Source organism: Lipophrys pholis, assembly GCF_963383615.2.
Source record: "Lipophrys pholis genome assembly, chromosome: 3".
Taxonomy (NCBI): Eukaryota; Metazoa; Chordata; class Actinopteri; order Blenniiformes; family Blenniidae; genus Lipophrys; species Lipophrys pholis.
This window is the reverse complement of record NC_137627.1, coordinates 23963553-23987314: the sequence shown is the minus strand read 5'-3', so window position 1 is coordinate 23987314 and position 23762 is coordinate 23963553. Positions and strand designations below refer to the sequence as shown.

Sequence of the window (23762 nt, the reverse complement as noted above, 5' to 3'; positions counted from 1 at the left end):
GCGGTTCTGCGGTTCTCTGTGCTGCGGTTCTCTCTGAGCGTCCCAACTATTCTGGATGAAATCATGAGGTGGGAAACATAAATACAAGCTGAGGTCTGAAACTACAGAACTTTATTACCTTGTATTTATAACTATAGGGTGAGGAAAAAAAGTGTGAAATGGAGTACAGATTCGTGGAAAGACATTGGATAGAAAGATCTTTGTCGGGTGATGAGAATGAATGTGTTAGCAGAGTCATTTTCTCAGCGTGGCATAAGACACAGCACAGACACCTATTTCCTCTTTTGTGGTCACCCACACCGGGCACACACCATATTTATTTACGCTTGTGTTGCACATCAGCAATTAGATCAGCATTAGTCACATGATCGATCAGCGTTGCCATTGACAACTTGCAAACAAAAACTATAATAAAACACATGTAGCATATAGCAAATCATAACAAAATGAGAGCATAGCTCAACAGAATGTCCTCCAGATTCTTGTCAACGTGACGACACACAGGCGTTATCAAGGCTTTTATTGTGGTGCTGTGGAGACAATCACTTTGTATGCACTTTCAAACAAAGTCTTAAGTCTTAAATCCATGGTGACAAAAGACTGAGAGTCAGAAGAAGAATACCTTTTTTCTTTTTGGGTTGGACCTCACTTCTTTTTTTTCTTAATTTCACGTGTTCCTCCTTCATTCTGAAAGCTGTTCTCACAACACCTGTTGTGACAACATTCAGGGTTTTGCGCAGTAGCGTTAAATGCGTTAAACATTCCTGTCCACCCCTCCCTCGGTCACATCCTCCTGTTGCAGTCTTCTGGTTGAGTCAGTTCCAGACACACACACACACATACAAGCGAGTTTGTTGGTTCAGCACTTCGGATTTTTGGAGTTTTAGTTCTACTTTAGTGTTTTGTTTTCATCTTCTGCCAAAAAGGAGGTTTCCATGCGAGTGGTGAGTTTTCTTTATTCATTTTTCAGAGTGAAATATTTGTGTTTTTTGATAGATGAATAAGCTTTATTGTCTGCCCCAAGCGGTGCCAGACATTTTTTCTTTAACACGACCGCAAACCATAAAATTAGTGCTGTCAATCGATTAAAATAAGATTAAATAATTAATTGCACAATTTGCTGTAATTGTAATTTTTCTACTGAAGACTGAAGCTTGTAATGAATATTTATTCAGGGAAAACCATGGAATTAATGTCGACTCAACACACAGTGACTATATTTAAATTCAAAGACTATTTTTATAACGTCCTTTTAGCTTTTGGTGAAACTGTTTCTCTCTAAGATTAGCTAAAAAATTAAAACGTGAATTAATGAATTAATAAACATGTAACATAAGTCTGGGTTTTGTTAGCGTGCCGGTCCAAGAAAATGGTAAACTTACTACAGGAACAAAGTGGCAATAATATACTGTAATATCCGAGAGAGAGAGAGAGAGAGAGAGAGAGAGAGAGAGAGAGAGAGAGAGAGAGAGAGAGAGAGAGAGAGAGAGAGAGGGAGAGAGAGAGACAGAGAGAGCCGTCAGGTAACTTATTAAAGTGAACCTTTCTACCTTATTATTATTCCTCTCGGTATTCTGCTGCTGTGTAGTCAAAGTGCTGCATCTAGAGACGCTGCACATGCTGCTGCTCCAGCAAGAGAGTAAAAAAAAATAATAATAAAAACAAAACGGAAATAAACCAAACTGATAATTATGTAAAAAAAAAAATGTAATGAATTAAACGTTTCAAATCAATGAATTGAATGAACGCGTTATTTTTGACAGCACTACATAAAATACAACACGTATTTAAAACACACTTAAGACACAAGTAAGACATAACAGGAATGTTAAACGGAAACAGGAAACAGTTTCCATTTAACATTTCTGTTACGTCTTTTTTTATTTTGTGTCCTATTGTCCAGATTTTAAATGAACTGAACGAGATAAATGAAGCCATATGAGGTCTTCTTCACCAGACAAACAGATCAGTGTGATCCACACTGGAATGCTCCAAAGTCCTTTATCATCTGATTCTCATGGCATTAAACTGTATCCAGAAACATTTTGATTCACCACACCACCACACACAGTCTCAAAATGAAAATAAAGTCAGAGCGGCCTGCGTAGCCACTCACATGTGTCAGTTATATTTTAAAAAAATAAAACAATAATAAAACTAATCTAAACAAAACAATCACCCTAAAGAAATGTAATAGTTAAATACATAACTTTGACACTGCTTTTTTGTCATTTCATTGTACTTCAATTAACACCTTGTTTTAATCGCGTTTTTAAAACTTGCGTGTGTTTCGGAACCTTTTGTGTCCTTGTCGAGAGTGTTCCATAGCTGGACCCTTTTTACAGAAATTTACTGTGGTCCTTCATGTTTTTCAATTAATTTATTTATTTTGGAAGATTTTAGTTTCTTTTAATTAATAATTAATTAATTAATCTAGTTTGACCATTGATTTGTAACATTTCCTCTTGCGCTTTATACATCCCCAGGTCGTCCTTCACCTTTAATGAAGGAAGATAATTACATGATGACTGTCTGTATTTGTATGAGCTTTACAACAAGTATAACATACAAAAATAAACACTCTGAAAACACAAAATACAAGTACCGAATATCAAAACAAGTACAAACTGGCCTGATGAAAAATTCAAAATCATCACAACTCTAAATAGAATATAGAAAAAGTGTTTTTTGTGTGTGTAAGAGAGAGTGAGAGACATTATTTTTTAACACCTGCTGATAACGTCAGTGAACAATGATCCTTTTATGCATTTTCCAGACACGGTGATGTATTTATCCACTTTCTTACAGATGATGCACAAGGCAGGCAGATCAGGACCAGAGGAAACAATAGGTAGACCCATCCTGGACCAAAGTTTCTTCCCAGAGTTTCAGCAGTTTCGCCTTCCTGTGTGTCATTAACATCTGAATGCTCTTTTTTATGTTTCTTCACGGAATCCAAGTGCTTTCTCTCAACTAATCATCTGTGGCATGTTGCATGAAACCAAGCATCTTCTGGAACATTGCCAAAGTCAATATTGATGCAGTGTTTATGAATTTCAACTATGGTCCTGCTCTCACCACTCAAAGCCATTGTTCCTGGCAGTTTCAGAATGTTTCCCATCGTTTTGCCGAAAAATCGTGTATTTTTTTTTTCTTTTTTTACCAATATCAGGTCCATACAGCGTTTTCCTCTTGTCAACTGCTGTAAGATCGTATCCTGGTCACCGTCATCTTGGAAGTTTTACGCTCTCCTATTGGACCAGCAGTTTACGCAGCATGCATGACAATATCATTAGCAGTAGTAGTAATAGCTTATTCAGTCAACCAAATACAAAATGCAACAACAAAGAAAAAAAAGAAAGTGAAAGAAAGTAGTACTGACATTAAACACTGAATTTAAAAAAAACTGCAAGATTCCAAATGGGGAACTTTTGTATGGCGTCCGGAGTGGCCATAGAAAAAAAAATAAAAAAGATGACGTGTGGTAATGAGATAATAAGTGGGGGCTTTTCCACCGGAAAGAACCAGGTTCTAGTTCAGAACATTAGCCAGACTGCGGTTCTCGAGAGCGCTGCTGTTGTCTTCCGCTGTCAGTGAGCTACGTCCGATATAATTTAGAAGCAGTTTTCCATCGTCGTTTTATTTTTCACATTTTTCATGGTAACATTATTTTAACTAACGTCACGTCCAGGTCTTGTTTCGCGTTCTGACCGCAGGCTGAGGCGCTGCAGCCGCTGAGCAAGGCAGTGTGAGGCTGCATTGCGCTCCGCAACGAGACGCTCCAATATTATTTTCTAACCCTTCTAAACTTCTTTATAATGAAAACTTTTGGTTCATCAGCAACTAAAAAACTAACTACTTCTATTTCCTCCAGGATGACTTGAGTTTTTTTCAAGAATCATGTCATCATAAACCACCGGTACATACATCAGTACGTACATTTCCAAACACCTGTGGGCAGATTGACGTTCAGTCTAAAGCACACGTGTCGAACTCCAGGCCTCGAGGGCCGCAGCCCTGCACGTTTTGCATGTCTCCCAGCTTCAACACAGCTGATTGCAATGAGCAGCTCGTTATCTGGCTTTGTGCTGAATGTGATGATGAACCATCAGGACATTCAGGGGAGGGAGACATTGAAAACGTGCAGGGCTGCGGCCCACGAGGATCTGAGTTTGACACCCCTGGTCTAAAGGATGAGCTGTTTTCCTCGGAGGGTCAAGAAATCTAAAGGGTCAACGTGTTTTTCCAGATTTGTAGTCTGTGAGGTGAAACGAGCAGTGCGATGGCTCACAGTCGACTGCAGAGACCAGTCAGACCAGTCCTGAAGCGGTTGAAGACGCTGATGTACATTAGTCCTCTCTTCACCATCCTGTCTGTCACCGTGCTGATGTGGGCCTTCAGGTAAGTCCAGTGAGAGAGATCGTTCTGTGTTAGTTTTCTTCCTTATTCGCAATTGATGTGACAACATAAGCCCGATGGTCTCAGATTTTATTGCGTCAGAAACACGATGATAAGAAGATCTGATCAGCCTGGCTACACGGTGGTTACATTGACACATATCAGATCCATCTCTGATTTATTTACACATATGAATGAGGCCTGTATCCGATCTCAAAACATCTGAATGCATGTGTCTTTTTCCTGCTGACACTGTCCAAAATCTGTTCCGAGTCTGTGTTGATTCAATAACACATCCTCATTTATAGGAAGCGCTGAATAAGTTTGATGACAGACGTTCTCTCCTGAATCTTGTGGTTCCTCTGCAGATCTGAGCGGAACGTCCAGTCCTGGCTGTCGTTCTACCGGAGTGTTCCATACACTTCATGGACAACATCTGAGAAACCCGCTGCCAACCTTGAACAGAAGGCTGGACCTGGCTGCCAAGAGTCCAGACAAAATCACTCCGTTCTCGGTTAGATTCTTTTTGCCTTCGCCAACGAAAGTTGAGAGAGGTTATGTTTTCGTCTTAGTGTATGCATTTATTGGTTTGTATGTATGTATTTTACCAACTTTTTGCGAAAACTATCAACCCGAATTGCATGAAATCTTCAGGGGTGACTTGTCATCATCCAAGGACAAAACAATTAGATTTTGGGACGTTAACGGCTAACCATTTGCGAATAAATCCCAAAAGACTGCAAAACAATGGCACATACAGAGCAGATGGGAGAAGCACCACATGTAGGCGATCAAAGGAGATCAGCGTCTGTTGCTATAGAGATGCTCCGGAGCTCGCACCTAATATCGCGGTTCGACAAGTATCCAGAAACACCGGTGTGAGTGACTTGGGTAGTGGTTTATCTGTGTGCCCCTGCTCAGTGTTTCACGCAGTGATCTGACAGGCTCGTTAGCATATGAGCTTACAGCTAACAGTCTAGCGATGCTAACTCGGTTCCGTAAACAAATGTGGCGTTGGTGATGGTCTGCACTCTACTGAGTGTAGTTCTAGTTTCTCCTTTTCTATTAGTCACAAAGTTAGAAAGCAGCAAAATCTGTAATATCTGTAACATGCATTGTGTGTGTGTGTGTGTGTGTGTGTGTGTGTGTGTGTGTGTGTGTGTGTGTGTGTGTGTGTGTGTGTGTGTGTGTGTGTGTGTGTGTGTGTGTGCATTTGAGTCCATTTGAGCAAAGATTTGACGTCGTTCATGGTTCTGCCGTGACGCTTTGTTTTTGTTCTGCTTCCTTTTAAAACTGCTTTTAAACAAAATGGTGGAAACAATAATTGTACAGGATGAGCTTACAGGAAAAAGGAAGTCAGGGTCGAAGCACATTCACCTCAAACATGTTCAGGTCAAATGTCCCAGTTTGCAAAAGAAAAAAACCCACAAAACCCTTTTCAATGTGTGTCACTTCCAGTCTGAATGTATTTTATTGCTGATTTCCTCAGAAGGCACTCCGGAGAGGGAGCTGTCCATCTTACCAGTGAATGGAACCAAGACTTTGTTGATATCAGCCTACCTGGACCACCGCTTCAAGATTAAGAAGGTGGGGGAGGGGCTCGGAGGGGGGTGATGGTGGTGGGTGGGTAGGAGGACTCAGTGGGTCCCACAGGACCTCCCACTACATGTCTTTCCATCCGCAGGTCCGTCTCATCGCGGTGGTGCTGCGGAGTGAGACGGTGGCCTACCGCTGCCTCTTCTGCTGCCGGGCGGAGCTGCACGTCGCTGAAGGCCTCAGCAGCGTCCACTCAGACCACTTCGAGTTCGCCTACGGGACAGCCGACATCATGTGTCCCGTCCCCTCCGCCTGTCAATCACCCTCCCACATCACTGTGATGTCTGCAGGGGAAGGTACTGGAGACACACACACACACACACACACACACACACACACACACACACACACACACACACACACACTCACACACATCATGGTCCAGTTAGAAGCAGTGAGGTTTAATTTAAGGAGCCTGGTTTTATTTAAACAGTTTGGGTCCAGTTCAAGTCTTTCATCTGGATGTACTTACATCGTCTGTAGAGAATTAAACAAGAAACTGTGTGTTTGCTCTGTTTTACTTTTCATCTCTTGATGTATGATCGTGTCATTGGACACAATAATGACCCTTGGTAGTGACTTTAAAGCCTTGAAGTGTATAAATCTTCTTCAACAAGCTTTAAGGCTGAAATCTTTCAGATTTTAAATTAACTCTTTCAGGGTGTTCCTGATAAAGAGTTCAACCTTAGTTAGCTGAGCAACAGCTAACTAAGTTCAACAGTTCAAACATTTCTTTCTCTTTCAATATTGACTTTTTAATGCATTGTAATCATGGATAAGTCGTGCTCTCGGGTTTAAATATTAATCAATGGTAGAAACATTCTGTAGTTTCATAAAACTGCTGCTGACACATTCTTTCAGAGAATAACTGTATAAGAACAGGATAACACAATAAAACAGGAGAAAAAGGTTTAATCAATTATTTCTGTAAATATGTAATATCTTTGTTTTGTTTTAATTTTTTTGCACGGAGAGCTAAAATATTCTACAATTAACAAATAATGTTGAAGTTGATGTGATGAATCTAGAAATAAAGTAATCACATTCAGCTTGACGTTTATTGACTAGATTTTCCAAAAGAAAAAAAAGCTACAAACAAAGTAAGAAAACTACGTGAATGAACGTGTGAAATAAAATAAAATGAATTCCACAAAAATCCAAAAGAACTGATGTTGTTTGTAGGTGTGTGTAATGTAAGAAGTTTTGTTTTGTTTTTGATAACCGTATTTCTGTCTTTTGTTTTGTTTTTGGAAAAGTGTTTTTTTTTACTTGATTTCTTCTTGTATTTACATAGCGAGTTTCTAATCATCAGACAGAATCTGACAGCAGGTCTTGTCTCATCAGTCTTAGATTACACAAGACATACACTCCAATAATACTCTCCAAAACCCTAACCCCTAACATAAAACCCTGACCCCCTAGCCCGAACCCCTTTAACCCAAATCTCCGAGCCCTAACACCCTTAGACTTAACCCAAACCCTGTAACCCTAACCCTCTAACCCTCTACCCTGGAACCCCCCTAGCCCTAACCCCCTAACCCTAAGAGAATGGGGCTTGTTTTGGTGTGTCCATTGCGTTCACCTGTTCTGCTGCTCTCACCCTGACTTTGTCAATCTTACATTGCAGGGATGCCCAAAGCTGCAGATGGACAATGTGGAGGTAAGAGAACATGGAGCCCCGCTGTCTGAAAGATGATATCTCTGAATCGCTCGTATGGTTCCAGAGACATCACAAAGAACACCTTCAAGTTCATTTTTTCTCTGAAGTTTGCTTTGACATAAGAACACGGCATCGAACCGCCCACCTGGGATTGGAAAATTACCAGGTCCTTCAGTTGAGCCAGAGTGGTCCAAAAAAAAACCCCTGAATCTTCTCTAAAAACAAAAAAAAAAACAAAGATGGTAAACATCTGTTTTATCAACTTGTGCAAATGTATCTGCAGGATCTCTGCTGAAATATACATAGATCATATCATATTCAATATAATATAGATTCATACTCAACATTCGTCATGTTTCATTCAATTCATTGCTGTTAGCAGAAACTTGTTAAGGCCCCATTTACACAACAACTTTGTCAGCTGAAAATGGAAAAGTGGTTTGGGTGTCCGTCAGTGTGACAATGGTGCTCAGAGTGACTGAAAACTGTTCCCAGGGTAGAACTTTTCGAAAATGCTCCATCTCCATAGAAACAGGGGAAAACAACTTTTCAAAGCGCTCCAACTCCATCTCTGTATAAACAGGGCAAATGCAACTTTTCAAAGACACTGCTGCTGCACATGCACACCATGGCCAAAGGAAATAGTTGTTCTGTACAATGACAATGAGAACAATATTTGCTTCCAGAGTGTCATGACTCCCAGTCCATTTTCAACTTGATGGTTTTATAGTTGAGAGAAAATATTGAGGGAAACTTATTACTCCTGTGAAGCCTATACTCCTCTTTCCCATCTAATTGGACTATCTGACCATAAAAATTTATGGTACTGCAACTGATAACACATTCCGGAACTCCCTGTTCTCAGGACGCTCCCAGGAAAATGTCTTCTTTGAAATTCAAAGCCAAATGAACTCACACATGTAGCCTGTCTCTATATAAAACACATTTTTCTGTTGATCTCTTTTGAGCGAAAATTCTTCTAACAAAATTGAACTTGGTCATTTGTCCATACAAATGTGTGTGTTCTTGTTTGTGGCGTATGGTTCTCTACAAGCATGTGTGTGTGGTTTCATTACAAAAACAACCAACAGCAACAACTCTAACAAAAAGTTTTTCTGAAACGAAAACAGAACAATGATGCGTTTTCGCTTGAAAGGTTGTCGTGTAAATGGGGCCTAAATTAAGCTAATGCTGCCGGACTAAGATAGGTAGAGATCCAGTTTAATCCCAGTGTGTATCAATCTGCCCGCAGCCAATCACAGCCCCCCGCACTACCCCCCCCCACCCACCCCCAACCCACCAGACAATCACGGCCTACAACCCCTCTCAGCCGGTTACAGCCCCATTGAAGTGCTGCAGAGATGGTTAATTATAAAGTAGCCAACCGACTCCAATTTCTTTGACTGTCGAAAGATATTTGTGGAAATGTCTTCTTTCTGTGGCTTTCCAGAGAAACTGGATCAGAGTTTCATGGAGGTGAAGAACCAGGAGGCCATAACAGATTCCTTTAAATACAAGTTCACCGTCTGCCTCTCCACCATGTTTGATTTCACCAACGTGTTGCAGGTAACGTCATGTCACTGTTTGGATGAAGAGAAATGTTGTCTGCTGTGTAGTTGAATTTCGTATTCATACTGAAGAAGCATTCTTAGATTAAACTCGTGTCCTGCACCCTGTAAATCAATAATGAACTGAAGGTGACACTGAAAGTCAATTCTTTTCTGGGCGGTGAAGAATCACTCAGTAATCGTTGGTGTTTTCACTTCCTGTGGAGAGTTCGTCTGCAGTCTACCTGGCTGTGTGGTTTCTTTTGATTTGTCGGCACCAAAACATTTACTCAAGTAAACGAAGCAGAGTAAGAATGAGGGTTATGACACGCCTCTTCCTTTGGACATCCCTGTCTTCATGGTGGAAACGAGCAATGAGCCCGTTTGAAGGATATAATGATAAATAGATTTTACTTATATAGCACTTTTCAACCAATAGAGCAGCCCCCAAACTGCTAAGCATTGTTGACACATTCACCCGTTTACACACACATTCACACACTAACGAAGGCGGCTGCGATATGAGATGCCTCGTCGAGGAGCCTTCAGCAAGGTCAGCATTATGCAACTGAAGGCGATGTGCAATGTTTTAAACTGGAGGCGGATGAGAAAAAGCTTACGGTAAGGTAATTTGGCACAATTAATCGTTATTACATTGTAATTGAATTATTTACTGAGGATGCCTTCCTCTCCAATAACTCTAAAACAATCATGATATCAGCCGAAAGAAAATGATTTTGTCTCAGGTCAGTCATGCAGAGATGGTACAGCTTCATTAGTACGGACAAAGGGCAGACCGCTCTTTGCTTAAAGTTTGTCTAAAAGCTGAGGGCGCCAAAGATGGCAGCACAACAAACTGGTTTCAGCACATTAAAACAAAAACACACACACACAATGGAGTGGGGAACAGTGTGTTGCATTGCGGGCTGCACAGGAAAATGACACCCCGACTAAAACACAGACAAAATTCTGTTTCCTGCAAACAACTGTAAGTGCAACTTTATAATGTAATGAGTGACTGAAACAAAGTCAAACTGAATTTGTGTTGCCCAAGAGATTCTTGGAAGTTTTCGAAAGTGTCACCAGTTCTAATGGTTCTCTCTAAGATTCTATGCTGGGAATGTCCCAGATGGCTTTTCTAGTAATTGAATGCTATTGGTTTGTTTGCATTTGAGGGTGGGGCTTAGCTAAAGGCGAATGCGCAATTAACTTAAAAACCAAGTTAAGGCTCCCACAAACGGTGGGATTTCTGGCTGTTGAGGTCGTCAAAGCCTTTACACTGTTCACAGACAGTACGAGCTGAATCTGAAATAAAACGTCATCAGCATGCGCCATCCATTCAGGAAATATAAAGGCACTAGACATGGACAGAACTCTCGCCCTTGTGGTATTTTTATGTTTGGAGAAAAATCCCCAGAAAAGAAGAGGAGAACATAGACGATCAGAAATGCTCAGAAAGAGAGGCGGACTGAAGTAAGTACTTGTAAGCATGTACTAGCATGTTATGTTAGCATTCCAGTGTGGCGCGGATAACTACATCATGTCATATTGCGTTTCTATTGGTTTGCTTAAGCTGACATGACACTGCAGCTGCCGCCATGACTCCCCAAACCACCGACAGTTGGATTGTGGTTGTGGGCTTACGACCGACACATCGGCCGTCCTAGAACTGAGTACAAAGCCTGATCGATTTGAGCCCCGACAGTGGATTTCAACAACTATTCTCCCACGATCCGACCTTTCATCTCAGACAGCCGAAAAATCACGCTGTTGGTGGAAGCCTTGAAGTAACAAAGTACAAATACATTTGAGACCGGATCTGATTAGGTATAGGGTGGTGGTCTCTCAGTCGGATGGTCGCAGGTTCGATTCCCCTGAGCAAGACACTGAACCCCAAATGTGAATGACATTGTGAAGCACTTTCGGGGGCCACTCAAGTGGTGAAAACGCGATATGTAAGTGAAACCCATTCACCATTTGCACATACTTCAGTGCTCACACTCGCAGCTTCTGTTGTCTTGCAGCTTGTTCAGAGTTTGGAGATGATGAAGTTACTCGGGGTGAACAGAGTTGTGGTGTATAAAACCAACTGCAGCCCAGAGACCCAACGTCTGCTGGACCACTACACACAACAAGGTGCACCCGTGTTAATGTTTTATGTGTTTGTGGAGCTGCGTCGGGAGCAGTTGATCAGTGTTACTGTGTGAACAGAGATCTGGGGAAAAAATAAAAAACAAAACATTTTCCCTCCTGCACTGACTTACTCTTTCAGGTTCCTCTCATGCTTCATACACAGAAATAAAGTGCACAGTCATAATGACGTTTATAATGGGAAAGTGTTTTTCTCATGAACTCTAATCGGATATGTATGAACGCTGAGAGGAAAACCTTCCAGAGTGAACTTAGACAGCAGAATGATTGAATAATAACTGATGAATACCAACAAGTCCAAAGAGATCTCTCAGTTTTCCTCCTGGAATATAACTGTTGGTACTTTTCAAGAGAAAAAAAAAAAAGTGGAGGTGAAAAAGAAACAGACTTAGAGCCTGTTTACATGACAACGATTTCAAGTGAAAACGCAGAAACTTGTGGTTTGCGGTTCCACTCACATGACACCAACTCTTCTAAAATGCCCTGACTCCGTCCCTATGGAAATGGGGGAAATGCAACTTTTTCAAAATAACTATTCGACTTAGTCGTCTGTCCATACAAATGTCCCTGTACGCCCATTGTTATTGTTTATAGTGTATTGTTCTCTGCTGCATGTGTGTGGTTTCATTACAGAAACAAACAACGGCACCGACTAGTGGCGCAACATAAAAACTACATCTTTTACAGTGTTTCTGCTGTTTCTATGTAAACAAGCATCATTTTCAAATCGCTACCATGTAAACACAGAACTTTTCCAAAACGAAAGCGGATAAAAATTAAGCGTTTTCACTTGAAACTTCATGTAAACGGGGCCTGAGAGAGAGAGAGAGAGAGAGGGAGGGAGAGGGAGAGAGAGAGCCCTGCTGCTACTGGCAGTAAAAGAACAACAAGTGATCACTGATGAGAACGTTTCTGTGATGTTGGTCCGTGGCACTGACATGCGGTCATGTTCTTCCACTCTGTGCTGCTCAGGCTTCCTGGAGGTGATTTCCTGGCCTCTGTCCAGATACGTGAATGTGTCCAAGGGCTGGCTGCCCTTACACGGTCCAGGTGACCTCCACTACATGGGCCAGATTCCTGCTCTCAATGACTGCCTCTACAGATACATGTACCAGACCGAATACCTGGCTCTGCAGGACATGGACGAGCTCATTCTGCCCCAGAAAGTCAGCAGGTCAGAGTCTTTACAAAGTACCTCTAAATAACTCTTAAAGGGGACATATCATGCTAAATCCACTTTTTTAGCCCTTAAATGCATTTTGTTGTATATTTAGAGTGTTTAGAAGTACAGAAAAGTTCAAAGTAGTCTCTTCAGGTGCTCCGTTGATATCTTTATATTCTGTTTTGGTCATATTTTGCGATCGGTTTCGATTTTTCTATTCTCTATTACGTTTTTTGAACAATGACGTCACAGTATTCTCAGCGGAACTGCCAAATTAGGACATCGACATTTCGAGCAATCCGCCATTTTTGTTTCTCGCTGCGATTTTGTAGTCCAACCTAAGGGTGCCGAAGTTACGAGAGGATAAGTCGAAATGTTCGGTTGTTGGATGTAGTAACCCACAAGCTTCGTTACACCGTCTCCCAGCATCAGAACCTTTTCGAAGTGCCTGGTTGAGTTTTATTTTTCACAGAAATGTACCCACATCTGTGGGTAAGGTCATTTTTGTGTGCGCGAATCACTTTAAGGACGACTGCTTCAGCAACCTCTGCCAGTATAAAGAAGGATTTGCCGAAAGACTTGGTCTGATTGAGCGGTCAGTTCCTTCTATCTATGGAGACGACGAACAGAGCACTTCGGTAAGCTGTATATAACGCTAAAAAGTGTGATGATAAGACGTCCCTGTCATTGTTTTGTTAGCATTAGCAGTTGCACCGTCTTCATATGTTAGCGCTGTGTGCTCGTTTTAGATTATAATGTAACTTCTGTGTTAAATAGTCGTTGTAATACAGGCAGTATTGTAGTAGTGGGCATGGATGGAGAAGTTAGTGTAAATATAGTAACACACCATTGCGTTACATCCATATGAAGACGTTGTTCTGAAGGTGCATCATCGTCATTTTCATCTCGCTCCGCCGGGTCCGACTCTGGCTCCAACATGTATGGCTGGATGGACAAATCTTCCGTTGTTGACATTTTGTAAATAATGTGTGAATATAAAGTTTCTGCGCCGCTAGATAATTGTATCTGTTCTATCAAACTACAAAGATGGCCGAACAGGGTGACGTTGAACCGAGTGTGACCTCTGCAACCTGGAGAGGAGGCGGGGTATGAAGTGTCTCATTTGCATTTGAAGAGACCGCCCCAAAACGAGTTGCTCTCAGAAGCGCATCAGAAAAGGGGTTGAAAAGGGGCCTGTGGAGCTCTAATAATGAGGAATTCAGACCCAAGCATTGCAGTTTCGCGTTGTATAGACCACAACTGTATGATTTATATGTAAAAAGGAAGGATTTAAAAGCATGATATGTCTCCTTTAAAACCAGTGATGTGAGTATCTATAACTTGTTACTTACTCTCCTTAGGTTTAGGTGGAGCTGATGGATGACATGGTGTGAACTGTGTTCCATTATTGTCCAAAAAGCTCTCAAAAGTACAAGGACCCAAAATCTCTACTGAATTAGAGTAATGAGAGCAACTTTAATTTGTTGCTTTCTTTCTTTAACATCATAAGAGTAACTAATGTAGACTACATGGTGTGAGTTGGAAACTTACAGTTACAAAGTAAACTGCATAAGGGCCCGTATCCACAACGTTTTCAAGTGAAAACACAAAACTTCCATAGCGTTTTGGGGGTTACGTTTACACAGTATCAAAGCTCAGAGCCACTGAAAACGCAACGTTTTGAGAACTTTTCTAAAACGCTCCTGTGGCAGTTGCGTTCGCCACCCTTGGGTTCTCCCAGAGAGACGGATTCCCAAAGCACCATTCTTTTGTTAAACTAAATCACCTCTCTGCCACAGGGACTGCATGTGTTACTGAACATGTGCACCACACCCGTGGTAACTACAAGTAGTAGTTGTGCACATGCTCAGTAGATTGACAATAAGAACAATATTTCCTCCGTGGTGTCATGACTCCCAGTCCATATTCTCCTGGGGCTTGGCGCTTTTATCTTGACAGTCACCGTAATAACAATCCAACTGGGTCGTGTGTCCACTAGAATGTCCGTGTTCTGCCATTGTTGACGTTTACAGCACATTGGTGTCTTGCATGTGTGTGTGGTTTCATTACTAAAACAAACAACAACACCAACAAGTGGGCCTACATCAGCCTCGTAATCTATGTGATACGCAGGTATACGGCATACACCCACTAGAAGAGGTCCCAAATTTCCATATGACCACCAAATACGCGATGATACGTAACAGTTTTTTTATCGGTATGTTTTTTTTTTTACATCGCCTTCACTTTCCGGTTCATGAATTTGCCTTTGCTTCTCTGTTACAAAGTGGGTCTTTTTGACCAGAGGGGCTTCCATCAGGCGTGACGTGAACCCTACAAAAACAACTGAAGAAGCGGTGAAGCTTTATGGCGGGGAAAACATTGTCAACGATCGTCAGTGGAGAAAAAAAAAACAATGAAAAGATAGCAAAACCAAAGGACACGGTTTCAGTAGTTTCAATAAGCTGCTGGTTGATGGTGAATACTGCTGCTTCGGGAAGTACTGGAGCTGCTGGAGCTAACATCAAAATATCAGAAATATATCAGCTCTGCCTGATGGAAGGGAAGATGAGCCGCTGTCGTACATGCTGGTGAGCGATTGTAACAACAGGTGATTGGCACCATGAATTATATCTAAAACTAGCTCACTGGTGGTGTGTCAGTGTCTGTGTGTAGATTATAGCTTGTGGAGTGAGAGTTGGGCGAGGGAATTAAAAAAACCGACACAGTGGCCAAAGTGGAGAGAAGGAAAGTTAGGTAAATATAACAAAACATTTAAAGTAGAAACAATTTAAATGTACAAAGTTCAGAGTGAGTAATACATTTATTTGTTAATATAGTTCATTCATAAAATTGTATGTGAAAATTATATGGATTGATTTTCATCTTAACAGACAATTAATTAAAACAGGTCTTAATGCTAATATAGATCCTAAAAGGACAATATGCTTTATAATGTTGATTACTGGTTATTACTGGTTTATTGCTTACCTCCAGGTTGTGCTATAAGTGGCACAAGACCTGGGTCATATCTAAGAGTTCCGTCCTTTTTCCAGGGCTTTTGTGCCAAGAACACACAGTAATCCCAGTAATTATATAATGATATAAAAAAAAACGTTGAATCAGAGGAATGTTTGATCCACTAGACTGACTCTTTGTTCAAGTTCAAACATTGTTTGTTTGCTCCAAGAAAAGCGAGAAAAATCATGAGCCGTGACTTTAATAGGTGGAAGCTTTGATGTATCCTACTTGCTTTTTTTTATTTCAAATATCATATGAAATCTCTCTTCACAAGCAGCTACAGCTGACTCCCTAGAAGGCTGCTGACATGGAAACCAGAATGTCCACAACACATGGTAACGGCTAACAACTCGCTCTGGTACCGTCAGAGACCAGACTGAAGCACCAGCAGGACAAATCGTGATCACACTCAATCACTGCTTTATTCTAACTACCCACCAGCGTCACAGTTCAGACCACCAGCCACAGCGTATTATATGTTTATAGTGTATCATACTCTTTGCGTGTGTGCGTGCATGCGTGCGTGCGTGTGTGCGCGTGTGCGTGTGTGCTTTCTATACAAAAACAACCAACAGCGCCAACTTGTGGCGTGGCATGCTAACTACATAGTTTTCAGCATTGCCATGTGAACGGACATTGTTTTCAAAACGTTGCCATTGAAAGGCGAAACTTATCTGAAAAGGAAACGCAAAGAGGATGCGTTTTCACTTGAAATGTTGTCGTGTAAACGGGGCCTAAGTATAACACTTATAAAGTACTCAAAGGTACAGCTACCCAAAATACCTTTGGAGTAGCTAAAGTAGATCACATGGTGAGAGTTGTACTTAAGTATAACTTAAAAAAACACTTTACTCAAAATACTACTTATGATTATTGTAGTGACAGTATTAGTAATTTGTTAGTTACACTAGTTATTATTTTTAAAGAAACTAAGTTGTTACATTGTGGAAATTGTATACAAAATGTGAGTAAAAATATATCCATGGGAAAATATAAAACACTGCTTAATCACAGTAACATGAGTATTTTGGGCTCATAACTTAATGATTGTGAGAACAGTGAAGTTTATTTGATGGAGTAAAGTGTATTTAGATATGAGGAAAATGTGTGACTTGAAAAAATACTCATGAAAGGAGAAGTATTCAAAAATACAATCACATGGTGTAAAACTATACTCAGAAACATGAGTGGCCAGGCCAATGCAGCAGCACTTTCGGGGGGGATGCCTTTACACTTAATGTGATTTTTTTTCTTAATCCAACAAATTCTCCTTTTCTCACCCGAGATCTGCAGCGGAAAGTCAAACATGTCTTCTTCTTTTTCTGTCTTTTATGTGTTGGCAGCTGGTCGGCGCTGCTCCCCCTGCTGGAGAAGAAATACAGTGCTGTCAAGTGTTACATGTTCGAGAACAATGTCTTTCCCATCACTGGCACCCTGCCACCTCCCTCTCCCGAGACTGCGCCCCCAGCTGGTCTGTGGGGTTACGTGTCTGGAGTAAACATCCTGGACCACCTCTACCAAGAGCCAATCATCAAAGAAACTCATTTCACCAACTTCAAGATCATTGTCAACCCCCGCGCCATCTTCTCGACGAGTGTCCACGGCGTGCTGTCGCCTCATCAAAGCTGCGCCTGGATCGACAGGAATATAGCTCGCATGTACCACATCAGGTAGTGCCGCCGACATCCATCCAATTTCGGTCTCTTTTCTTTCAGATGCTTTTTCTGCTTGATATTTGATGAAAATCTTACCTCCTTCGATGAATCAATCTTCTTGAATCATTTGCAAATGGCCCCTTGCCATGTTGTGCTGGACAAAAAATGGATCAACTGTTGTTTTCTGGACTGTGGCCTTGTCGTGGTGGAAGGGCTTGTGTGGTCTAGTGATCCTCAGAGCTGTGCTGTCCTCAGCACATGCTCCTGGTTGGGCCATGTAAGGTGGACCGGTCTGGAGTGACCGCAAATACAAACAAGTCCAAAACTCACCCATGGCAAGGAAACACAAGCCAGTGTACCCTGCATGGACGAGGATCACCTGGACCCACCTCTGGTTGGTCTTCACCTGCAATTGTGATGTGTGTCCACTACCTGAAAATTCCAACACAGTGGAGCGGTGCATTCCGTACGGTCTGAGCCATGTGGTGTTGTGGGTCCCTGCAGCAGAAACTGGCTCTTGGAACATTAAACATTACATCAATTGAAGAGAAGCAGAGCTGTTGCCGGAAGTTGAAAGATACCGATTAGATATAGTTGGGCTCAGCTTACGCACAGCATTTGGGATGGTCTTTTTGGGTGTTGGTGAGAGATGTCCTGCAGGTGTAGCGATAGTCATAAGCTCCTGGCTGACGGCCACACAGTTGGAGTTTGTCCCCGTTGGACGAGGGTAACCTCTCTGTGACTTAAAGTGGCAGGGAGGACAACTCTCACTGTTGTTTGTGCTGATGCACCAAACATTAGCTCAGAGTGGACCACCTTCTTGGAGCGAGTGGGTGAGGTGGGGTGATTGGGAGGAACGGTCTGGCCAAACTGACCTGAATTAGTGTCTGAGGGCACATTCACATCTCCCTGTTTGATACAGACCAGAGATCTCTTCAGGTTTGGGTGATTTTGAACACTCCCCCGAACTCTGAACCAGATCTAACAAGCAATCTCTGGTCCCCTTGAAAACGTGGGTCTTTGTTCACTTGTAAATGGTCTTTCTAGCAGGCGGGGTGAGAGGACGGGGTGAGAGGACGGGGTTAGAGGACATGACATAGAGCAAAGCAAACAAAGCTAACCGCAATCAGAAGAAGCAGAACGGACAGACAAAGTTTGAAAATATCTTGTGGGCAGACATAGAGTAGTGAGGAAGAAGTAGAGAAGAAGAAATGGTGAGGAAGAAGAGAGTAAGACGTAGAGCGGAGGAAGTAGAGAGGAAGATGGAGAGAGGAATAAATAGTGTGGATAGGGTTGCCAACCGTCCCTTGAAAAATGGAATCGTCCCATATTTGCAAACAAAAGTACACGTCCCGTATTGAGATGAAAAGTGACGCACTTTGTCCCGTATTAACGTGAGACTCAAAAATAGTCTGTAAAATATCAATGGAATTTATGACCAGCAGGGCGCTTTATATCAAAACTTACGGTAAACTTATTCCACTGCCTCTCCTGCTCTGTGACCAATGAGCTGACAGCATACTCACACACGAGTATGACAGTGCAGAATCTCAATTATCTCATTGGTTGAGGTACAGTTGCTCACAAACAAAATACCGGAAGTCAACAGACGAGGATAAAAAGCAGCATGGTGAGAGACTCAGATAGTACACCTTCGACCAGCAATGCTCCTCTGAAAAAACATAAAGACGGCTGCAGGAATACAGGGAGGAATGAGAAGAAGTCAACATGTGGGAGGAAATAGTGCGTGATAACTCTTAGAAAACACACTGCACTGTGCCGGCGCACTTTTTGATCCGCCTGCTCTCTGCATGTGGGAAGATTTCCTTCAATGACATGGAGAAGCTCATTGAGCAGCTTTGCCTGGTTGGCAGGTAAGAATGAAACAACTGCCAGGGTAGTGATAAACCATGTTTAATATTAGTGATCGTTAGAAACAAATAAATACAATTGATAGATAATATATATAAATAATAAATACAATTGATAGATCATATTTACAAATAAATACATAATCATAAACTTACTTTACAGTATACACACAAATATGCATTTTTATATTCAACATTCGACAAATTCAAACAATTCATATATTTAATGTATGGATGGATAAGTAATAAGTAAATTATACAGGTAGAGAAAATACTATAAAACATTCTAAATATAACCAATAAGCTTTTTTTCCTTTTATTCACCACAGTCAATGACCAATGTGCCACTTATGACTCAGGTCAACTTCCAATCTCTATTGGCAGAATAAACAATAAACAAACAACAGCTTCATGAGGAGTGTGTGACTGCAAACAGCCTTCTGGAGAACCTCACTGCAGAACCTTACTGCAGTACCTCACTACAGAACCTCACTACAGAACCTCACTGCAGTACCTCACTATAGTACCTCACGGCAGTACCTCACTGCAGAAACTTACTGCAGTACCTCACTACAGAACCTCACTGCAGTACTTCACTACAGAACCTTACTGCAGTACCTCACTACAGAACCTCACTGCAGTACTCCACTACAGTACTCCACTACAGAACCTCACTGCAGAACCTCACTGCAGTACTCCACTACAGAACCTTACTACAGTACCTCACTACAGAACCTCACTGCAGTACTCCACTACAGAACCTTACTACAGTACCTCACTACAGAACCTCACTACAGAGCCTCACTGCAGTACCTCACTGCAGAACCTCACTGCAGTACCTAACTATAGAACCTCACTGCAGTACCTCACTGCAGAACCTCACTGCAGAACCTCACTGCAGTACCTAACTATAGAACCTCACTACAGTACCTCACTGCAGAAACTTACTGCAGAACCTCACTGCAGTACCTCACTGCAGAACCTCACTGCAGAACCTCACTACAGAGCGTCAGGCTGTTGTGTCCTTTGCCCTCAGCATCCAGCTGATACTGTGTTAGTGGAGAGGATTTCATTGACATGAAGAAGAAGTGGACTGGTGTGCAGAACAAATGTTCTGCTGAATTAATTAGAAATGAGCTCATTGTCAGTCTGAAATGATGAAATGTCTTGATCAGAGTTTTTCTCTGTGACACTGAAAGACAAACAACTCCTCACTGCAGCAAAGAGCTCAACAGAAATACAAATGGAACAAAATAGGCTGTCTTTACATGATGTAGTAATGAGTTCAATCTTTTTTCTTTTTTACTTCAACTGTAGCCTACTGTTATTCACTTGGAGGAACAAATATTTTATGTTTAGAACTTTTCCACAGATTTTCTGTTTGCACTTTTCTCATTGCACTAAATGTGCATTATCACAGGAATGTTATACTTTTTATTGTTTTCTATAATTTATACAATTTTAAGTAACTTTTTATTTATTCCGTTGTTATTTAAGCCAGACGGAGTTCTGTTAAAGAAATATGTATTTCTATTCTATGAAGCAAGACAAGTTTCTTTTTAAGAAAAATACAGATTTTATTCTGTTAATTTTGGTATTTTGCAATAAAACTAAATTGCTAAATAATCTGTTTTCAATGTGTTCATATCACAAATAATAAGCATCTACTAAAATTTAGGTAGTAAAAAAATTGTTTCACACACAGAAGTGAGGTGTCCCTTATTTGATTTTTCAGGGAGTTGGCAACCCTACGTGAGGAAGAAGTAGAGAGGAAGAAATCGTGAGGAAGTCGCTCACTGGTGTCTGCTCTAACGACTATATCGCAGTTGTTTGTGGCTACCCATTAGCCATGAGCTAACTAGCCTAGCCACCACGGGATAAAGCAGCTTGGACTTCCATTCTCAGTCCAGACAATTCAATGAACCCCAACAGCGCCTCCAAATGAGCAGCTGTTGTAATTACGTCACATTTTCCTGGCCGTTTGATCTGGCTCCAAAAGTGTTGCTTGAACGCAAACCAAACCAAATGAAGGTGTGAAAATTCTGCCAAGTCAACCGAGTCCTGGACTATGAGAAGGTGAAAGGCCTCTGCTCATCATGGATTGTCCATACCAGACACCGTGTTCGAACACAGGGATGCTCAGAAGTGTACTTGGTACCAAACCTCCCTGGGTCTCAGTTCGATGACCGACTTTATTGTCAATTCGTCTGACCTGACACCGAATGTTGTGGACACCCGGGTAAAGAGAGGCGCAGAGCTGTCAGCTGATCACCTCGAGACTGGAAGACTGGGGAAAACAGTCCTGTATGTGTCAAATAATTCAAGGAGGCTGAATTCTAATGGTAACGGTCACTTGGCAGGGATCCAAAACAACCCGAGCTGACTCCTGAACAGCTGATTTATGACGGCAGACTGCTGAACTACAGCGCCGCCCTGGTGCCGGCTATCAATACTGCACTCCGAGAGAGCCAGCTGGTACCAGAGGACAACACACACCTATAAGATGTAAGCTCTGTGTGTGTGTGTGTGTGTGTGTGTGTGTGTGTGTGTGTGTGTGTGTGTGTGTGTGTGTGTGTGTGTGTGTGTGTGTGTGTGTGTGTGTGTGTGTGTGTGTGTGTGTGTGTGTGTGTGTGTGTGTGTGAAGGAAATGTTCCACTAATACTTGGTGATGGTAGTGATGATGATGTTGAGGCAGTTTGTAATGGTGTTTTGTCTTCTTCTTTCTGCAGATGAGGTTTAACAGTGACTCCACACTGTTTCTCTAAAGTAGAAGAAACACTGCTGACCAGTTTCTATTTCTCAGGAAGAAAATAATTCACTGTTGCAGGAATTAATAAAAGAGTAAATGAGTGAGTGAATGAATGAATGAATGAATGAATGAATGAATGAATGAATGAATGAATGAATGAGGGGTCTATTGGAGAGCTTTGGTGTCGTTACACAATATCTCTGTGTGTCTGTGAGGTGAACGTTTAGCAACATTTGAAGAGGTACTTTTCATATTTGGAACAAGTGACAGTTGTTTTCTACTTTTTACATATATATTTTTTATATAAATACAGAGATTATTGTTGATTGAGCTTGTGTGATTGGGATTATGGGGGATTATGAACATGTTTACAGCATTATTTAATATTTTTATGCACAATGTTTTTTAAAAGAGAAAAAAAAAACTTTATGTGCAATCTTCTGAACATTTTCAGCTCCAGAGATTCTTGTGTTTTATGATTGTGATTATTCGTAAAAAATCTGATGAAGACTTATTTTCAGCCTATACACTACTTAAATAAATCCTGCTATGAATGACCAAAGGTTTTGGACTTTTAGACCAATCACTCACTTTCTCTATCTATAGTTTTGGTTTGTTTTCCATAAGCTTGTTCATGACTTCATAGGAAATTTAGAAACAAGTGTAGACGCCAGTACAAAAGAGAAAAACTCCAATAAACAGGCAGCGGATCAGACACCGAAACTTTGAGATCTCACTCTGTCCCGTCGCATTTTCCGGGTACCATGAATGTAATCGCAAAGAAGTGTGTAAATAAGAGAAATACAACTCAAATCCAGCTACCTCCTACACTGATTAAATTGTACTCAATTACAAGTAAAGGAATTTAGGTTGATTGAGCTTCAGACAAATTTTTCTTCAGTCCTCCACTTGAATCACAAAATAAAGATGCTGGAGTTCTTTTGTGTGCACTACTTCTCCTGTATTTGTATTTGGTGCAATTGGCAGTAAAGGCTACAACGAAGAAACTGAACACACACACACACACACACACTCAGGACCTGTTTACCAGAAGAATGGCTCTGTTTTCAGTTTCTCTGTTTTCAAACACCAAATATGTTATGGAAGAACCATAGTCATTTAAAAGCATGTATATATATATATATACACTGCTCAAAAAAATTAAAGGAACACTTTGAAAACACATCAGATTTCAATGGTGAAAAAAAAATGTTGGATATCTATACTGATATAGACAGTTTAATGTCTCAGGAACAAAAGGATGCCACATCTTTTGATGGAAATAAAAGTTTTCACCCTACAGAGGGCTCAGTATATAGACACCCCAAAAATCAAAGTGAAAAAATGATGTGGCAGGCTCGTCCATTTTGCCTAAATTCAATTTCTGCAACTCAAAATTCTTTTCAATATCTTGTGTGGCCCCCACGTGCTTGTATGCATGCTTGACAACGTCGCGGCATGCTCCTAATGAGACGACGGATGGTGTCTTGTGGGATGTCCTCCCAGATCTGTCTAAGGGCATCAGTGAGCTCCTGTAAAGTCTGAGGAGCAACCTGGCGGCGCCTGATGGACCGAAACATTATGTCCCAGAGGTGTTCTATCGGGTTTAGATCAGGTGATCGTGAGGGCCATTCAATTGTGTCAATTCCTTCATCCTCCAGATACTGTCTGCATGCTCTTGCCACATGAGGCCGGGCATTGTCGTGGACCAGGAGGAACCCAGGACCTACTGCACCAGCGTAGGGTCTGACCATGGGTGCAAGGATTTCATCCCGATACCTAATGGCAGTCAGACTGCCGTTCTCTAGCCTGTAGAGGTCTGTTCGTCCCTCCATGGAAATGCCTCCCCAGACCATCACTGACCCACCACCGAACGGGTCATGCTGAATGATGTTGCAGGCAGCATAGCGCTCTCCTTGGCTTCTCCAGACCCTTTCACGTCTATCACAGGT

General features: G+C 41.5%; 1 protein-coding gene across 2 annotated transcripts; it reads left to right on the top strand.

The window, feature by feature from the left end:
• The first annotated feature begins 741 nt into the window (after positions 1-741).
• Positions 742-22759, top strand: LOC308107953 (uncharacterized protein). 2 transcript variants are annotated; one of them, XM_080460569.1, is made up of 13 exons: positions 742-944; positions 2809-2851; positions 4250-4401; positions 4767-4912; positions 5888-5985; positions 6083-6290; positions 7622-7654; positions 9105-9220; positions 11226-11337; positions 12325-12526; positions 16879-17205; positions 21422-21566; positions 21791-22759. In XM_080460569.1, the coding sequence occupies exons 3-12, from the start codon at positions 4283-4285 to the stop codon at positions 21561-21563; spliced, it is 1503 nt and encodes a 500-aa protein (XP_080316695.1). In that variant the 5' UTR covers positions 742-944; positions 2809-2851; positions 4250-4282; the 3' UTR covers positions 21564-21566; positions 21791-22759. The 2 variants fall into 2 exon arrangements, with proteins under 2 accessions (XP_080316695.1, XP_080316696.1); XM_080460570.1 differs by lacking the exon at positions 2809-2851 and having other exon boundaries at positions 786-944.
• Positions 22760-23762: the final 1003 nt, after the last annotated feature.